Genomic DNA, 16,333 nt, shown 5'->3' on the forward strand with positions numbered 1-16,333 from the left:
AATGTAAAACTCAGGTGGCAGCTAGACAATCCAAGAAATTAAATTATTATCAATTTATAGTATATTTTAATTTAAAGGAAAGCCACAGAACTGAAAAATTAATTTGGTTATTTTTTTATTCCTATTGTTATATTTGAAAAACAATTACTATAAAGTAAATAGATTGAGGTATAGACAAGCAGAGCATTTAAATATTGTGTCAGAAAGTCAATATACTTGCTAGTGTATATGTAGTAGCATTTAAAAAAAAATATATATATATATATATAACATTGTAATTGGTATTTAAAATTGAGATTTCATGGTTCCCCCCAAAAAATTTAGTTTAACAGATTAAGATACCTTGTACAACTTAATTTTAATCAGGTAAAAATTGTTCCTAAGTTTGGGTCTGTATTTTGGCAATATTAGACTATGTATTCTAATCTATAGTACATATACATATTCTATTATTAGTGTATATAGTCTAAATCAAAGATATGAAAACCTAGCCAATGGGGCTGTAACACTTCTGAATGCAAAGTCAACATAAGGTTCTCAGAGATCCTTATGTATGGTTTAGTGGCCCATTTCCTTTGGACATTAATACCATTGATCTAAGCAACATGGCTGCTTTGGCAGGAGAGATGGAAGAGAGAAGAGATTTGAGGCAGGAGCTCAACTAGGAAGCTGCTATAATAGTCCAGATAAGAAGTGCTAAGAACTTTAAGTAGGGAGATGCCCATGAGAATGGCGATACGAGGAAGGATGAGAGAAAGTGACAACTGATTGAATATTTGAGATGAGTCAGAACAGGAAGGTGACTGTGAGACCACTGACATGCTTGGGAGCGTGGTCAAGTCCCCAACAGAAATATAGAAGTTTAGGAAGAGGGATGGATTTGTAGGTTAAACACAGTTCTATTTTGGTTATGTTGAATTTGAAAAGACTATGAGGCAACCAGTTCAAAATATCTCCTAGTACACTATTTTTCATCATCCCAGAACTGGGAACAAGAGCAGAGACTTCTAAGAGGCAAATTTAGTCTTGATATAAGGAAAAACTTGCTAAGAAATTAGAGCTTTTCAAAGGTAGGATGTCCTGCTTTGGAAAAGTGGGTTTCCCATCACTGGAAAACCCATTAAAGTGGAACCCAGGTAACAACTTCTATCTGTTAAGTGGTATACAGAATTCTTATTCAAGTGCAGGTTGAAGTAAATTACCTCTGAAATCCCTTCCAATCCTTACATTCCATAATTTTATCTTATTTTTGACAGTAGAATCACCACGATCACTTCTTAAGATTCCTTCCTGATCTATGATTCTATGATTCTATATTCAGTCATTGAGCTATAGAGATAGAATGAATGCCTACTGTCAAACATCAGATTATTAGGCTGTGTTAAATACATGAATTTGATGATAAACTCAAATTTAAATACTATATTAAGAGAGAGAGAAGATATTCTATGACCAGTTCAGAGGAATTTATAGCTAAAAAGAACATAAAATATATAACAGACAAAAAAAGATATTTGTGACTGTTAAGTTATATAACAAAAACATTATTTTATGCCTAGAAGATAGACTTACATCTGGTCAAAGTCTACTATATCTCTATTAAGCTTTTCTTCATGTTTTTCTTTAGGACAGCATGGAATAAGGGCTGAAGAGCTAGCTTTGAAGCCAAGAAGATCCTTAACCTCTCAATGCTATAAGCAACTCTTTAAAACTATGAACTGCAGAGAAAAGGATTCCCTACATTGGTACAGCAAGATTTCTCACCTTATATTGGTAGAGCAAGAGTTAGAGCAAGAGTTCTCAAAACCAGAGAAATCCAGGTCCAGTCATATTCTTTTCTTAGGAAGAGAAAGACTCTGACCCAACTCTCCTATGTGTCTGCAAATATGATTTTATCCTGTCAAGTGCTCTAGAGTTCAAAGCCATCATATTAATAAGCAGATGGAACACATTTCAGTACCAGATGGGGAGGGTTAGGCTGATGGGAAAAGAGCCTGGGAATAACTAAAAGTAAATACATTTTTTTAGAAAGTTGTGCAGGTGAAAAACAAGAATGAGTCATCTACCTTTCCCCACTGCCCACAATACATGTGATGGCTTGAACAGTGGAAGGGATTAGAACAGTACTGACAAACCAAAGCCATGTGAAATAAAAGCCATGCAGTTAATGATCCAGGATAGCTATACACAGAGAGGGTCGGGAGGGAACCTTCACAGATCATTTGGTCCAGTGCCTTGATTTTACAGGAGGCCTCTGAGGCAAACGGCAGAACTGAAATGGAAAGCCCCCTCTCAGGACCCCTCTTCAAAGGCTGTTTCTCTCAGGTCTACCATATGATGCCCAAAATAAATGAGAAGACCAATGGACTACCCTTCTTCTGATAGCCTTCAGAATCTTTTGGACCATGTTCTTATTTTTCCCTCTAGTGCCTCCTCCTCAGGTAGAGGTAACCTTGTTCTCTCAAGCTGGCGAGGCTTCAGATCTGGATTCTGCCGTGGAAGGAGTGTGTATCTGTGTCTTCAGACTGGCCTAGGTCAGGCCAGACAGGCTCATCACCAGATGATCAGAGGACAGACTTTTCTTGGCTGCAGTAATATGTGAAACGCTTTCTTGAAGTACAGAGGGGCTGTAATCTGCACTGGAGGAGGGATTACCCATGTTGTTAAAATCATGGCTCTTCCCAAATACTGAAGTATTATCATTTATAAGGAAAATGGAGAATGCCAAGATGAGAAAAAGTCACCGAACAGTATTTATTTTTTAATTTACCAGGTGATTTATGCTAAACATATAGCATAATTTAAAAGATACTTACTAGTCTCACCACAAGGTCACTAAGATTCAAACCATACTTGGCTACCACAGGTCTCAGTACTTCAGTCACTGGCTTGGTGGGCTTGGCCTTCAGTCCCACCGACCTATTAATTGGGACTAGATCAAGCCTGGGGAAAGGGAGGAAAATGTGCTGAGAAACTATTTGCAACAACTACATTTAAATCTATAGAAATCTTTATTTAAAAACATATTGCTGATCTATTATGTTTTGTAAAGCATTTGCTCCAATGCCATCTGTTAATATTATTCATTACCTTCTTACTTTTCAATCAATTAACCTTTTTTTTTCATTCCCAACAAGTAAATCTGGAAAAGACTTCTTTCAAGATTCATAATAAGGTCTCATGTTGCACAAAATACCTATCAAGAAAAGCATTTACTTATGTAACTAAATTATTTTAAAATTTAACCTTGTTCTTATCTTTGGAGTTAAGAGGCCTAAAAGCACCTCATATTTATATATAGTTTTAAAGTTCCTAAACTATTTTCTTCATAAAACTGTTAGGCAGGTTGCATCCAGATTTCCATTTTGTAATGAGAAAACCGAAGTTCAGATTTGTGTAGAGTCCCACAAACAATAAGTATTCACATTGGAATCCCTTCTGACTTTTCTGATTTGATGCTTTTTCTTCTGTACTACAGTATGGTACCAAGAAGAAACAAAAAAGATTTGCTTGAAGACAAAGACATCAAGGCCACTGTTCTGTGCTCTTCTCTGCCTTAATCAAGCATGTTCTAAGGGAAGTTGCTTCCAGAGCAGAGCATTGGTAAAAATGGGGAGAATCACCAGGCTCATGTGCCCCACCATGACACATGATATCTCTCTGCTCCAGGGGCAATCTTGCCAAGTTTCTCTTAGGCTCCTGTCTGGCCCTTGATGGCTAACAGCACACTGAGGAGGGAGCCAGTTTAATCAAATTATACATTTTTTTAATAGCCATACAGAAAGTAAAGATAGTGCCTACTTTTTACTTAGTCATAAAGGCAATTATAAAACTCTTACTGAAGTTCATTTTTAAAAAAGACCTTTGTGACCAGAGAGACATCAGCTAAGTTGAAACCCATTTTCTTTTCTTACCGGAACAAAGTGCGTTTTTCTAACCGTAGATCCCTGGAATCCAAGATGCTGCTGTCTTGGTGCAACACCAACGGCTTCAGAGCACGTGAAAAGAACAAAAGCAAACAAAATTAAAGTGGGAACAAGCATCTTCCCCTGAAATATTGAACAATATGTAATGGAATGCACAGCTGTGCAGAGAACAAAAGCAGAGCTTCAAAAATAGCCCATCAAAAGAGAAAGAAAAGTTAGCATTCTTTGCATCTAATACTAATAATAGCTTTGGGAGCTTGCAGGAAGCAACATAACATAATTCTCATAATCTGGGTTACTTCAAGAGACATTGTTTGCATAAGAAATACTAAGCAAACAAGGTCAGACATTAGAAGTTAGAACAAAGTAAGAATGGAGAAAATATTTTGCTAGAATTTTTTCTTAAAACAAGATAAATAAATCACCATCTGCTGCACTCCACTGATAAGCCCAGGATCCTTTTAAAATCACAAGCGAACACCAAGTACCTTGTCCCCTCCTACTAAAAAAAGATCGACTGCAGCCACATTGATGCCATGTTTCTCACACAGCCCAGATAATATTTCCTTGATGGAGAATCCAGATTTTACAACCACCACACATGATGTCCCATCGGGAAGGTTTATGCAGCAGTGCTTAGATGACTTGTCCTTTTCGGCCACTGAGACCCTAAAGGTGTCCGACTTAAGAAAGAGAAAGAAACATGAATAAGGTAGTGAAAGTAAAAATTAAAAGCAAGAATAAGTTATCTCAGCTGAAGAACATTTATTGAGTCAGGCAAACTATTATTTATCTCAATACCTTAATATCATCCATGGTATGTTATATTGTTATTCATTTTGCAAAAACATTTCCCAATTACAGTTTAATCTGATGAAGTGACACTTGGGAGTCTTGTGGAGCCTCAAGTTTGACTCTGCCATAAAGATTCATGGTTACATAGGTGGGGTCACACCAAAAAGGCATCAAGCTTTCCAGACCTAATATGGTATCCATGAGTGGCTAGGCTCAAAACAATATAGGATCTAGTGACCAACTTTCTAATGTCTAAATGTGAAATTAACTGAAAGTGTGAATTTCAAACTCAGACAATAGACAGGAAGAACATGGCCCTGGATTCATCTAGATTAAATATATTTTAGACAATCATAGTTACCTGTTTCACTGTCAACAAACAGTTATCGATCTGAATGTGCCAGATATAACAAATCTAGACGGTACAGTACATGGAGAAAGCCAACTAAGAATTTATAAGCAAGAGCACAAGCACTGTTTGTCTTTTTTGATTTTAAGGATTAGTGGAGAGGGCTGGCTCCCTAACAACCTTCTCCCAAACCAAGAAGTACTATATTCCAATATCCTTCCCATGTAAAGATGGTACCTGACAAAGTCTCTTTGAATTACTTTCACCAAAGCAGTGAGTGACAGGTTACAACTCTGATTTATCAAACAAATTTTTAATTAAGTAGTTACTATGCAAAAGAAACTATAATTTTTTTCCTATTTCTATAGCCCTTAAAGGTGTTCTCCACAATTTAATAGGATGCAGCACAAGTTATACTATCCCCATTTTATATATGAAAAAAAAGTTAGCATATAGGAATTAAGTAATGAGCCTAAGATGTTACTCTACGACCACTCTGCCATATGACAATAGAAAACAACATATGAGTAAAAGTCAAAATTAAGTGCCAGAGATAACTGCTTTAGAAATCAAATTAGGGAGAGATCATTAGAGGCCCTCATGGAGAAGGTAGCTCTTGAGTCAGGCCCTGAAAGATAGGCAGAGAGTGGAGGATGTAAAGGGCCGGAACTCTGGAGAAGCATACTTGAAACAAGGGGTTAACTCAGTGGAATTGATGAGATGATGGTTCTCTACTTCACATATATACTTAGTACTTAGTATAGTGATGTAATGGTTCTCTAGTTCACACATATTCAGTGTGCTGTAAATAATAGGGTATTTAAACTGGGGACAAAGTCAGAGGTGACTGGTGCATTAACTCTAGGTTGCCGGTTTCGTTGGGCTCGTATTCTACAGAGTTCATTAGACTCAGAAAGCCACAACAAGTTCTGTCCAGGTTCTAAACATGTCCTTGCTCTTGATTTCCAATAATTAGGGATTAAAATTTCAAAAGCCAAATTCTCTATATCTTAACATAAGACAATGTAGACCCATAAAGAGTGCAAGCCTTTTTCAGATCTTTGATAATTTCCAGATTAAATGGATTGTATTTTCTTTTTTCTTGACCTGAATAGTCAAACTCTTCAATCACAGAGTATGCTTCTATTTTTAAATCAGATGTATTCTGTCCTTCCTCTTTAGCTTTAACTAGTGCCCTTTGTAATCATGTCATAGTGAGTGGACAAAGCTGCTGCCTAGGTGGTGCTGATGGTGACTGCCCTTCCCCCTTCTCCTCCTTCCTCCACACACTAAGGTGGAATTGAGGGGGGAAGGTCAGGAGATGGGCCCATGTAAGTGAGTGGTGAAAGTGAGAAGCACCACACCCCTTAAGTTCATCAGTGCTGTACTTAACTCCTTTCTTGTCCACTTCTCCATGCCTTTCAGCTGCTTTGTCAGTACCACCCCCCCCTTTCTCTTTCTCCTGGCTTTTCTCCTTAAAACTTTTTCTTTTTCAGAACTTGTGGGATTCTCTAAAGCCAATGGTACTGTATGTTTCCTCAGGCACTGAATCAGGACCCTGATTGTGTGGAGCCAGCCCGTGAGCACTAACTGCACCTTTGGGGAGATGCCCACTCCTCCTCCAGCTGCAGTGTCATGACTCACAGCAGAGAAACATTCTCACTGTATTTTCCTCACAAAAAAAACCCCAAATGCGAAACCTCCTTGATTTGTGGTTCAGTAGTGAGTGTTGATAAGGCCGCCTCTTATCTCTGCAGCAAAGCTCCTACAACAGTTTTGGTTTCAATGATGGCCCAGTAGCGAGAGACAATGCTGCCTTTCTGGCCTTTTTCCCCCTAAGTCTTATGTTCTCCATCCCAGTAATTAATAAAGTTCAATGTTGCACAATGGTAAGAGCAATGGATGTGGAGTCAGAGACGCCTGGGTTTGAACTCCAACTCCAACAAGCTGTGACACCTTATTATTGCAAGTGAACTCCTTTCTTTGTGCCTCAATATTCTTATCCGTAAAATGGGGGCCATCATGTGCGCACTGCTTACCTCCCATAGTTGGTAGGAGAAAAGTGCTTTGCAAACTGGAAACTCTGCAGAAATCTGAGCTATTGAGGATAATAAAAATGAGACTTTCTATCAGACAATGCCCTACAATTTTACTGTGCTTCTATTTGCGAGCTTCCTCAAGAGACAGGCTGTGTGCCACCTGGCTGGAGGTTAAACCCCCAGTACATAAGGCTATACATTTTCCACCCTCAAAGACCAAACCAAGAGAGCCATGGGCATCTGCGGTTTGTGTCAGCAAGTTGGACGGCCTCCAAAATCATAAACCCTTCGTGTTTTCTCCCAAAGCGAGGCTGGGAGGCTGGGGCCTTTTTGGATGCCACAGGACACTGCTGACTTGTTCTCTACGGTCAAGTCCCTGAAGGCCTCGGGTTTTCATGAGAACTAGTGCAGTTTGGGCACATCTTGTACAAACTGAGAGCTGAGGCTCTGCTGAGAGAAGTACAACATGGAGGTGCTAAGTCACAGAATCTGAAAGATTGCTGAGTTGTGTTTCACAAAACCTTCCTCCCACACTACATGGTGATCAGCTGGAGGAACTTGGGATATTTGTTCTGGAGATAAGACTTAGGGGGACATCCCAGCTATTAAGTTTTTATGGAATAGGGCTCAGTCTTGTTCTGCTTGTACCCAAAATGTATAACTAGGAGTAATGGAGGGAAGTTGCCCAAAAAAAAAAACAAAACAAATTTTAGCTCATTTAAGATCTTCCAACAGGCTGCATAAATCTTTATCAAGAAGGCTGCAGGGATCTCAGGGATCTAGATTGAGAGTTGGAAGAGACCTCAGAGATCACCTAACTCAGAGCTTCTTAAATTTTTTCTACTTGCAACCCCTTTTCCCCTGAAAATTTATCCATTAATATAGGCGTATAAGTATACAAAATAAACACACAAACACTAATAATAAATCATACAGAAAATTTTTTGCAACCCCAACATTCAATTATGTAACCCCACATGGAGTCATGATCCAAAATTTAAGGAGCTTTGATCTAGACCAATTCTTTCATTGTACAGATAAGAAAACTGAATCTAAAGGACACTAAGGGATTTGGTCAAAAAGGTCACATAGCTACTACACATGTGAGGCTGGACTTGAACAAGGGTTATCCTAGGACTTTATAGGACATATAGCTGTCTTTGAGAGCAGAAACCCTATCTTTTATTTCCAATGGTGCCTGACTGGATATATCTCATATTGATGTAGTTATTTCATCAATATGATAAAATATTATCATCCCCCTTAAACTGGAAATTCCTTGAGAGCAAGGTCTGGCTTTGCCTTTCTTTGTATCACCCATGCTTACCACAGTGCTTGGCACACAGAAAGTACTTTATAAATGCTTCTTGACTTTGTACCTAAGTACTAAACAGATATTTGTCAACTGGCACATAAAAGGAAAAATGTGCACCCAAACCTGAACATTCATTTCTATCATGCTAATTTTCATTAATAAATTAAGGCATGTCATTTTAATCCTTGTGAATTTTGGTGTTAAAGATGGTATAAACAATGTTTAGTTTTATAAATAAGATTTTATCATCATTTAAAGATAAATATAATGTGTTTCTGAAAAGCCATGATTTACCAAGTCAAGACTTGCACCAGAAGACATGGAACCTTGTGATTCACGTCGATGTAATCCTCCATTAGAGTGAAGAGTATCTTTGTGGAGAAAAAAAGTTTTAGAGATAGCATTATAGTCACTAAAGCAACAGAAAAGTTTTGTTTTGAAATTTCCATTTATAATCAAAACCACAATTATTTGCATATGTCACCAAATTTCTATTTTGCTTAGCTTTGGAGATCCTGCTTTATAGATGCATCAGAAAACTGTTATAAAAGAATTTACTCATTTGATGGATAATTTGGTTTTTTTGTGGAGCTGAAAATTTACCTTTCAAAATTCTGAAGGCATAAAGAAAGCCAGGGAGTTTTATTCAAGGACTAATAATAAGAATATTCATTATATTGAATAACTGGTCAATAATTCATTTAGAATTCTAATCTCAAACTATATTTAACTAATCTCCAAATAACAACATGTACTTAACAACAAAGCAGATAATCCTTAAGGATCCCACACCTGTGCTTTTGATCATTAACGACAAACTTCCTAAATAGCTTGTTTTCAAAATGTCTTTTCCTCAAAGCATTTTCATTAAACTCCACTTATTTGGACTAACTGAGATGTAGGCCTGTTAGAATTAGTAGAAAAACCATGAATTGAGTATTTTAAAAGAAAACAGTTTTCATTTCTCATTATATAGTTTTCAAAAAAAAAAAAAAAGCTAACAAAATACTGCCTGATAGAGGTGAAGCAGTTTGTTGAAGTGAATAGTGATTTTAAATTATCTAAAAGTTTTAGAGAAAATAGTAAACATTTGCATATGTTAAAGCATTTTAAATTACTTTTATTTTCTTTGGTCCTTTAAACATTCCTTCATAAAATTATTTATAAATCAACTGATAAATATTCATTAAGAGTCTCCTATACTAGAAAAGACACTAGATTTGGAATCAGAACTGATTTTGAATGCAGGCATACTGATTGTGTGTGACCTTGGGGAACTCGAGGACTCAGTTTTCTCATCTGTAAAATGTGGTTTCTTTTCCAACTCTAAAATTCCATAATCCTACTATGAAGAAAAAACTGGATATAAAGGTAAACTTCAGCCACATGCCAAGAGTTATTGTCTGTGCCCATTCTAGAAGAGGACCATGACTTCAGGGAGGTGAGACCTTATACCCACAAGAGAATTGGATTGAAGTGAGGATGGGCTGTTTAAGGTCACCTGCCTCACTTTCTTCTCCAGAGTCAGTGGCCAGATAGAGATCAGGTCCTGGATACAGAAGGAGATTCTGGCCTTTTAAATTACAGTCTTTCCCAGGATGGCAGGAGTAATATAAAAGAAAATACACTAATTTTGAAGCAAGGAGCTAGTTTTGAATTCAGGCTCACTTAACTGTATGACTTTTTAAAAATCTGTTAAGCCTTGTGGGGGCCAGTTTTACTAGAATGTAAAAGGTTAGAAAAGATGATTTCTACATTATTATTATTATTTTGCTGAGGCACTTGGGTACCCCTTCCCAGTGACTTGCCCAGGTCACACAGCTAGGAAGTGTTAAGTGTCTGAGGCCAGATTTGGACTCAGGTCCTCCTGATTTCAGGGCTGGTGCTCTATCCACTGCACCATCTAGCTGCCCCTTCTTCTAACTTTAAAATCTTATCATTTTACAGTGAATAAAGAATTATCTAAGAAAAGATAAAAGTTCAACCTAGGTCCAGCCTAAAGTACTACAAAGTCAAAATCAACGAGTCTAAAAATGAGCTCTGATTCTATTTGGTTGAGTGTTCTATCATTAATGCAAATTAATAAAGCAAGCATTCTTAACCTTCTTCTGGTATCATGGACTCCTTTGGCAGTCTGGTGACAGCTATGGAACCCTTCTCAGGACAATATTTTTAAATATATAAAATAAAATGCAAAGGATGACAAAGGAAATGAATAATAATTAAATAAAATTATAACTGTTTTTCTCTCATTCAAGGAAGGGGCTCATGAACCCAAGGTTAAGAAGCTCTGTACTAGAAAACTGAAAATTATGAAAGTGGAAGGACCCTAAAGATGTAGAACATAAAGAATGGGAAGCAATGACAGGGTATGGAAATGGGAGTTTGAAAGTGACCATAAGATATAGAATATAGAAGGTTACAGTTACATGGGTTAAAACCTATCTGTTCAACTCCCTCAGTTTTGCAGATGAGAAAAATGAGATGTAGAGTAAAGAAGGCCTTGCCCAAAATCATATAGTAAATTAATGACAGAGCTGGGCTAAATCAGATTCCGCTGCTCTTAATTAGTACAGAGCGCCTTCCTATACCAAACTGCCTACTTCCAATTGATTCTCACTTTAAAATTTAATTCACTCATACACATAGATAGCTCAGATCTATTGGCCGGGTTCCTGGTATACCACACTTACTCATTAGAATCACCCCTGAATAACCAACAAGAAGGATTCTGTTTTAGCCTGGAGGCAATATAAGAAATGAGACAAGTTATTTACTTATCCTTTGGCCTTTCGGCCAGATCTTTACTTGAGCTATGCAATACTGTGAAAGGGCATGTAGACTTCTACCACCTCCCAGCTGCACCAGTCATATGACCTTGGATAATTCACTTAATCTCTGAGTCTGTCAGTTTCCACTTCTGTAAAGCAGGAATAATACGATTTGACATTACCTACTCCACACAGTTGTGATTAAATCATGTGTAAGCTTTAAAGCATTATAAGAAGAAATGTGAGTTACCATTTTTATAGCATTACCCCCACCCATTTTTTCAACCTTCAAAGAAAATTTCACCACAGCACTGGGTAGTGCCTTCCAGTGGCCAGTGTAAATCTTTGCGTGGCTTTTTTTCCCTTATTCTACATGGCTAAGATAGCCCTTCCTAGGCTAAACTTGGCCTAACTCATCTCCTCCATTCTTTCTCTTTGGTCCACCCCTATTTTGGGATGTCACCAGTCTCACTTTCACCTTCCTTCTCCCCATCCACTGTATCCTTCTAGCAAAGGAATCTGTTAAGTATTAGTGAAAAAAGAATGGAGACCAAAAAAATCTCTAATCTCCCAGCTTTGGTTTTAATAAAATGTTAACTTTGTTGAAGGAACTAGGGATTTCTAGCTCACAGAAAAGACAATTCGGAAGCTCATGTCTGTATTCTTCAAGTATTTTAAGAGTGCTGTTACTTGAAAAAGGATTAGATTTGTTCTGCCCAGGACTGGAGGACAGTACGGGGACCAATGGGTAGAAGTTACAGGGAGACAGACTTTAATTCAGGTCCTACAAGGGAGTGGATTGACTTAAGAGGGAGTGAATTTCCAGGCACTAGAAGAAGGCCTGAAGCAGAACTAGTGGTCATCTGTCACAGATGCTGCAGAGGGATCTCACACTACTGTACCAGCCAGACTGATTCACAGGACCACTGATTTGGAGCTAAAAGGGATCTTAAAGGTAACTGAGTCACCATCATTTTACAAAGGAGAGAACTGAGTCCCAGAGAAGCTAGATTTCCCTAAAGTCTTTTCTAATACTAAGTCTAGGAAAATTCTGAAAAATAAACTCTACCTTTTGTTTGGCATACATAAATGTTATGCAAATACATTTTTAGCTAAGGTGTGAAGTGAAGAGTTGAATTACAAGGTACATATACCCATTTTTTTTTTTTTTTTAGCAAGATCTGAAATTATTCTTATTTTTTGGCTGTCTATTAGGTACATGTATTCCAGTGGAAAAACCAATCTTCTCCTTTATTTATCTGGATGGAACAATATTTAAATCATCTTACTTCCTTTCTTCTCAACTACCATGGCTTCATGTGGCTTGGTGGGAAACCATAGTGTTACCACCTCAAAATTAACTATGGACCAATTGATATAGCCAAAAAGGACAATACCATGTGGGTGATCCCCATGTTCCTTCTTCTTCTGGGACCGTCCAGTGCTCTTATTCCTTGACCAGGAAAAAAATGTTCCTTTGCGTTTCTTCTCCCCATCTTCCTCTCCTGATTCTTCATTTAGGGATCTTCCTGACTTTGACTTTCCACTTAACTGTCATTAAATTCAAAACTTTTTTAAAACAATATGTCATCTGTCAGTGCTATTAAAATGTCAAAGTATACTGAGCACCAAACTTAAAAAAAAAAAGTGGGGGGGGGGTATGGAATATATACTTCCAATGATTACATTAAAAACTATTTTAATTGAATTCAACAAACACTTATTAAGTTTAAGTTTCTTCCATATGAATAACACAAAGGCTGCAAAGATGAAAAATGGCATAGTTTCTGCCCTAAAGAAATTTAGGGCCTAAAGTGAGGATATAACACATATGCAGATATAGGCAGGTTGGAGTTAGAGTGTAGAGGGCCTTAAGCATCAGGCTATTTTTAAATTGTACTTCTGCATTAGGGAGAGTATTTGGGGAGCTAAGTGAAGGATGAATTTAAAAACAGGAAACAAGAAAGCAAAAAGGTCATACAAATCAAAACAGGCAATCCAAACAGAGAATAAGCCAGATTATTTTTTTTTCTTAATACTTATATAGCACATATACATACACACACACACGTATATATTTAGATATGCATGTATGCACATACATACATATGCAGACATGTCAGGGATACTATGCTTATATATGTGGGGTAACATATGTTTTGCATCTGCATAAATACATACAGACATATACATATATGTGTGCATATGTGTGTGTGTATTTACATACCCCTTCTGACTCCCAGTATACTAAAGGTGTCACTGCCTTGCCTTTGTACTTAATGTGGCCCCAGGACTTTTATTTACCCAGGGGTTTCTTGACTTTATGCCAATGGAGATTTTTAAGCACCGAGGAACACAATCGGAGTTTCAGGCTGAGAAGAATAATCTGATAGTGTTGTTGTGTAGTATTAGACAGAATGGATTGAAAAGAACAGAGATTTAAGGTGAGGAAACCAGTAAGAAGCCTATAAACAATAGCCCATGTGAAAGGTAATAAGGGCCTGCGCTAGTGTAGGGAGCGTGGGAATGCTAAGGAGGAGAAAGATATGAGGGTCATAGCAGAAACCCATAATGACCAGATATGCGGACAGGGGAGGTTAAGGAGGGAGTGGGAGATAAGGAAATGGATGCCACAAAGATGAAGCTTTTTGTTTGCTTTTTTTTTTAAGTAAAGAGAATAAGAGGGAATAGTTAAAGGGGGTAACAGCATGGTTAAAAGAAACATTTTGTGCTTTGCTTTCTTTTGAACAGAAAGGAAGAGCTATATATACTGCAGGCAGGGGAAGTAAAGAAATAAAAATGTAAAAAAAGAAGGGAGAACATTAACAAAGCTATGTTCTGATGAAGCTAAGAAGGAATGGGATCAAAAACACTGCTAGAGAGGTTTTGCTTTTGCCAGGAGAAAGGACACTTCTTCCTCAGAACAAGGAGGAAAGGAAGAGAGGACATTCATATTAAATGGCCTTTATCACCTTGATAAGGTAGGAGGAAAGAAAATCTGATGCAAATGACTTAGATGGTAGTGGGTTGAATATTTGAGAAAAGTTAGAATGGTCTAACTAATTATTCAGGAGTTCAGTCAGGAAGCAATTAGAGCTAAGAAGGAGAAGGAATGAACATAAATGACCCAGCTAAAGCTAAATAATATTAATTTGCAGTGCATCCAAGTAACATTTTTTCCCTAAGCATATATGTTTTAATATGTGCTTGCTGAGTTGAAGATTTTATGATCTCAAACAAGAAAAAAGAGAAGTAAATGTGATGTTCTCTAAGGCTGGGTCATTTGAATTAAAAGACAGGCATGAAGGTTCTGATCAGAAACATAAGCTCCTATTAGAACATTGTTTCAAAAGGAAAATAAATTTACAATCTCTTTTCCAAGAACATATCCCTCTTTATGAATACAAAAACTGCCTATATTTGAATGCCCAATATCTTCCAATATGTGCTTATTTTCTTCCATGTGAAAAAAAAAAAAAACCTGAATTCAAATTTCCATTCATTTCATTTTCTGCAGTATGATTTTCATTTCAGTTTTTATTGCATTATTCATTTTTTTAAAATTAACATTATATCTTCAGTCTACTATGAGTATAATAAGTGGCACCTTTTTTGGCGTTGAGACATTAGAGCGATCCGAGCTGATGCTGTGTTTAGAGGCAGGACTACTTGGGACCTGTTGTGAATCAGGTAGAGAGCGACCTTCTACTTCTGCCAAAATACATTCTTGATAAAGCTGGGATTTCAGAAAACGAGTGTAACTATCAAACTTCATCAAGTTAAAAATCTGAAAAGTAAACACAGTGGAACATATGTGAACCTGAAGTCTAAAATGTATTACTCAAGTTTATAGTTAAAATGTTGACTGGATGGGCAGTATAAATCAATCAACCCCATTTTTGAAGACACTGTTTTTGCTCCACCTTCCTCCCAAATGTCAAGGCCTCCTAAAACTCTTCTAGCATTAACGTTTTTGTCTAAAGTCATTTGTCCAATCACAACATTTTTTAAAATTGCCCTCTCATTTGCTACTTTCAAAAACTGGCAGGTTTTGATAATGAGCACAGCATCAGTAATGAACGGATTATCAAGAGTCCACCAACTCATATCTTTTACAATTTTTTATTTTACTGAACATAAAGAAACATTTTAAAAACCTCCAGAACATTTCTAAGTGAGAGCTACTTTCAAAGTATCCAAATACCAAATTAAGACTAACCAAATGCTTTTTCCATCTTGCTGATGGAAACTTGCAAACTGCTTCTCAAACATTGTGAATTCTTAAGACTTTACAGCTTCAAGAATCCTAAACATATCATAAAGAACTAGCTCTGGGGTATTTAGGGACCCTTCTGAACCATAGTTTTGGAATGGACCTAGAAAACTGAAAGTAGTGTCTGCAGCTGATATTCAATACCTAAAGTATAAAGCTGAACACAAGCCTTAGTCCAGTGAGACTAAGGAACAATGTGTACTATTATTTGGGCTATTAGTATGAAGAGCCATTTTTTCTAATAATTGGTGGGGAGGGGATTGGAAACAGAGCTGGATCTATGATTTTATCTGTATGAGAAATGATTAGTATGGAAACTCCTTGCAGTGACACAGATCAGAAACTCATCTGTCCAAAAATTTTAGTCTTGGGGTCTCCCGGGACATTGAGAAGCAGAGCCACTTGCTCATAGTCACACAGTCTGTGAGAAGGAAGGCAAAGACTTGAAGAAATGTCTTCCCAACTTTTAAATCCACCTTTTTTATCAATCACCCTTCTGTCTCACAATCTGCAACTTACTATAAAATCCCTAAAAAGGATTTATCCAATATCTGGTTCTCCTAATATTTCAGAAGAAAATGCAAAATGCATCCTCTACTGTGGCCATTCAACGTGACAAAGAGGAACTGGGCATCAGTGAAATCAGCATGCAGTTTTCCAAATAGCATCTAGGCCAATCCACTCCTCCTCTCCAATTCTGGCCTTAGCTCATTGTTCATCTGCAAGGCCAATCAAAGGTAAATTACAAAGGGGCTAATTCAATAGGCTATTTATGTAACTGCGTGTCACAACCTATGGGTTTTTCACCCACTTTGTTTTTCTCATATGAACCCCAAGCTTGATTTCTTTCAGTAAGAAAAATAAT

General features: G+C 37.2%; 1 protein-coding gene across 3 annotated transcripts in view; it reads right to left on the reverse strand.

Annotated features, from left to right (window-relative positions):
- Nucleotides 1-16,333, reverse strand: part of RGS12 (regulator of G protein signaling 12) — a 226,334-nt gene that overhangs the window by 57,399 nt on the left and 152,602 nt on the right. For 2 of the 3 annotated variants that reach the window (XM_031943010.1, XM_031943012.1), the window contains 6 exons: nt 14,803-14,982; nt 12,593-12,746; nt 8,719-8,795; nt 4,415-4,609; nt 3,915-3,988; nt 2,817-2,943 (listed from right to left, as the gene is read on the reverse strand). In XM_031943010.1, coding sequence (XP_031798870.1) covers nt 2,817-2,943; nt 3,915-3,988; nt 4,415-4,609; nt 8,719-8,795; nt 12,593-12,746; nt 14,803-14,982 — 807 coding nt within the window. The remainder of the gene's footprint in view (nt 1-2,816; nt 2,944-3,914; nt 3,989-4,414; nt 4,610-8,718; nt 8,796-12,592; nt 12,747-14,802; nt 14,983-16,333) is intronic. The other variant, XM_031943011.1, reaches the window with a different exon arrangement.

Source organism: Sarcophilus harrisii, chromosome 6, assembly GCF_902635505.1.
Source record: "Sarcophilus harrisii chromosome 6, mSarHar1.11, whole genome shotgun sequence".
Taxonomy (NCBI): domain Eukaryota; kingdom Metazoa; phylum Chordata; class Mammalia; order Dasyuromorphia; family Dasyuridae; genus Sarcophilus; species Sarcophilus harrisii.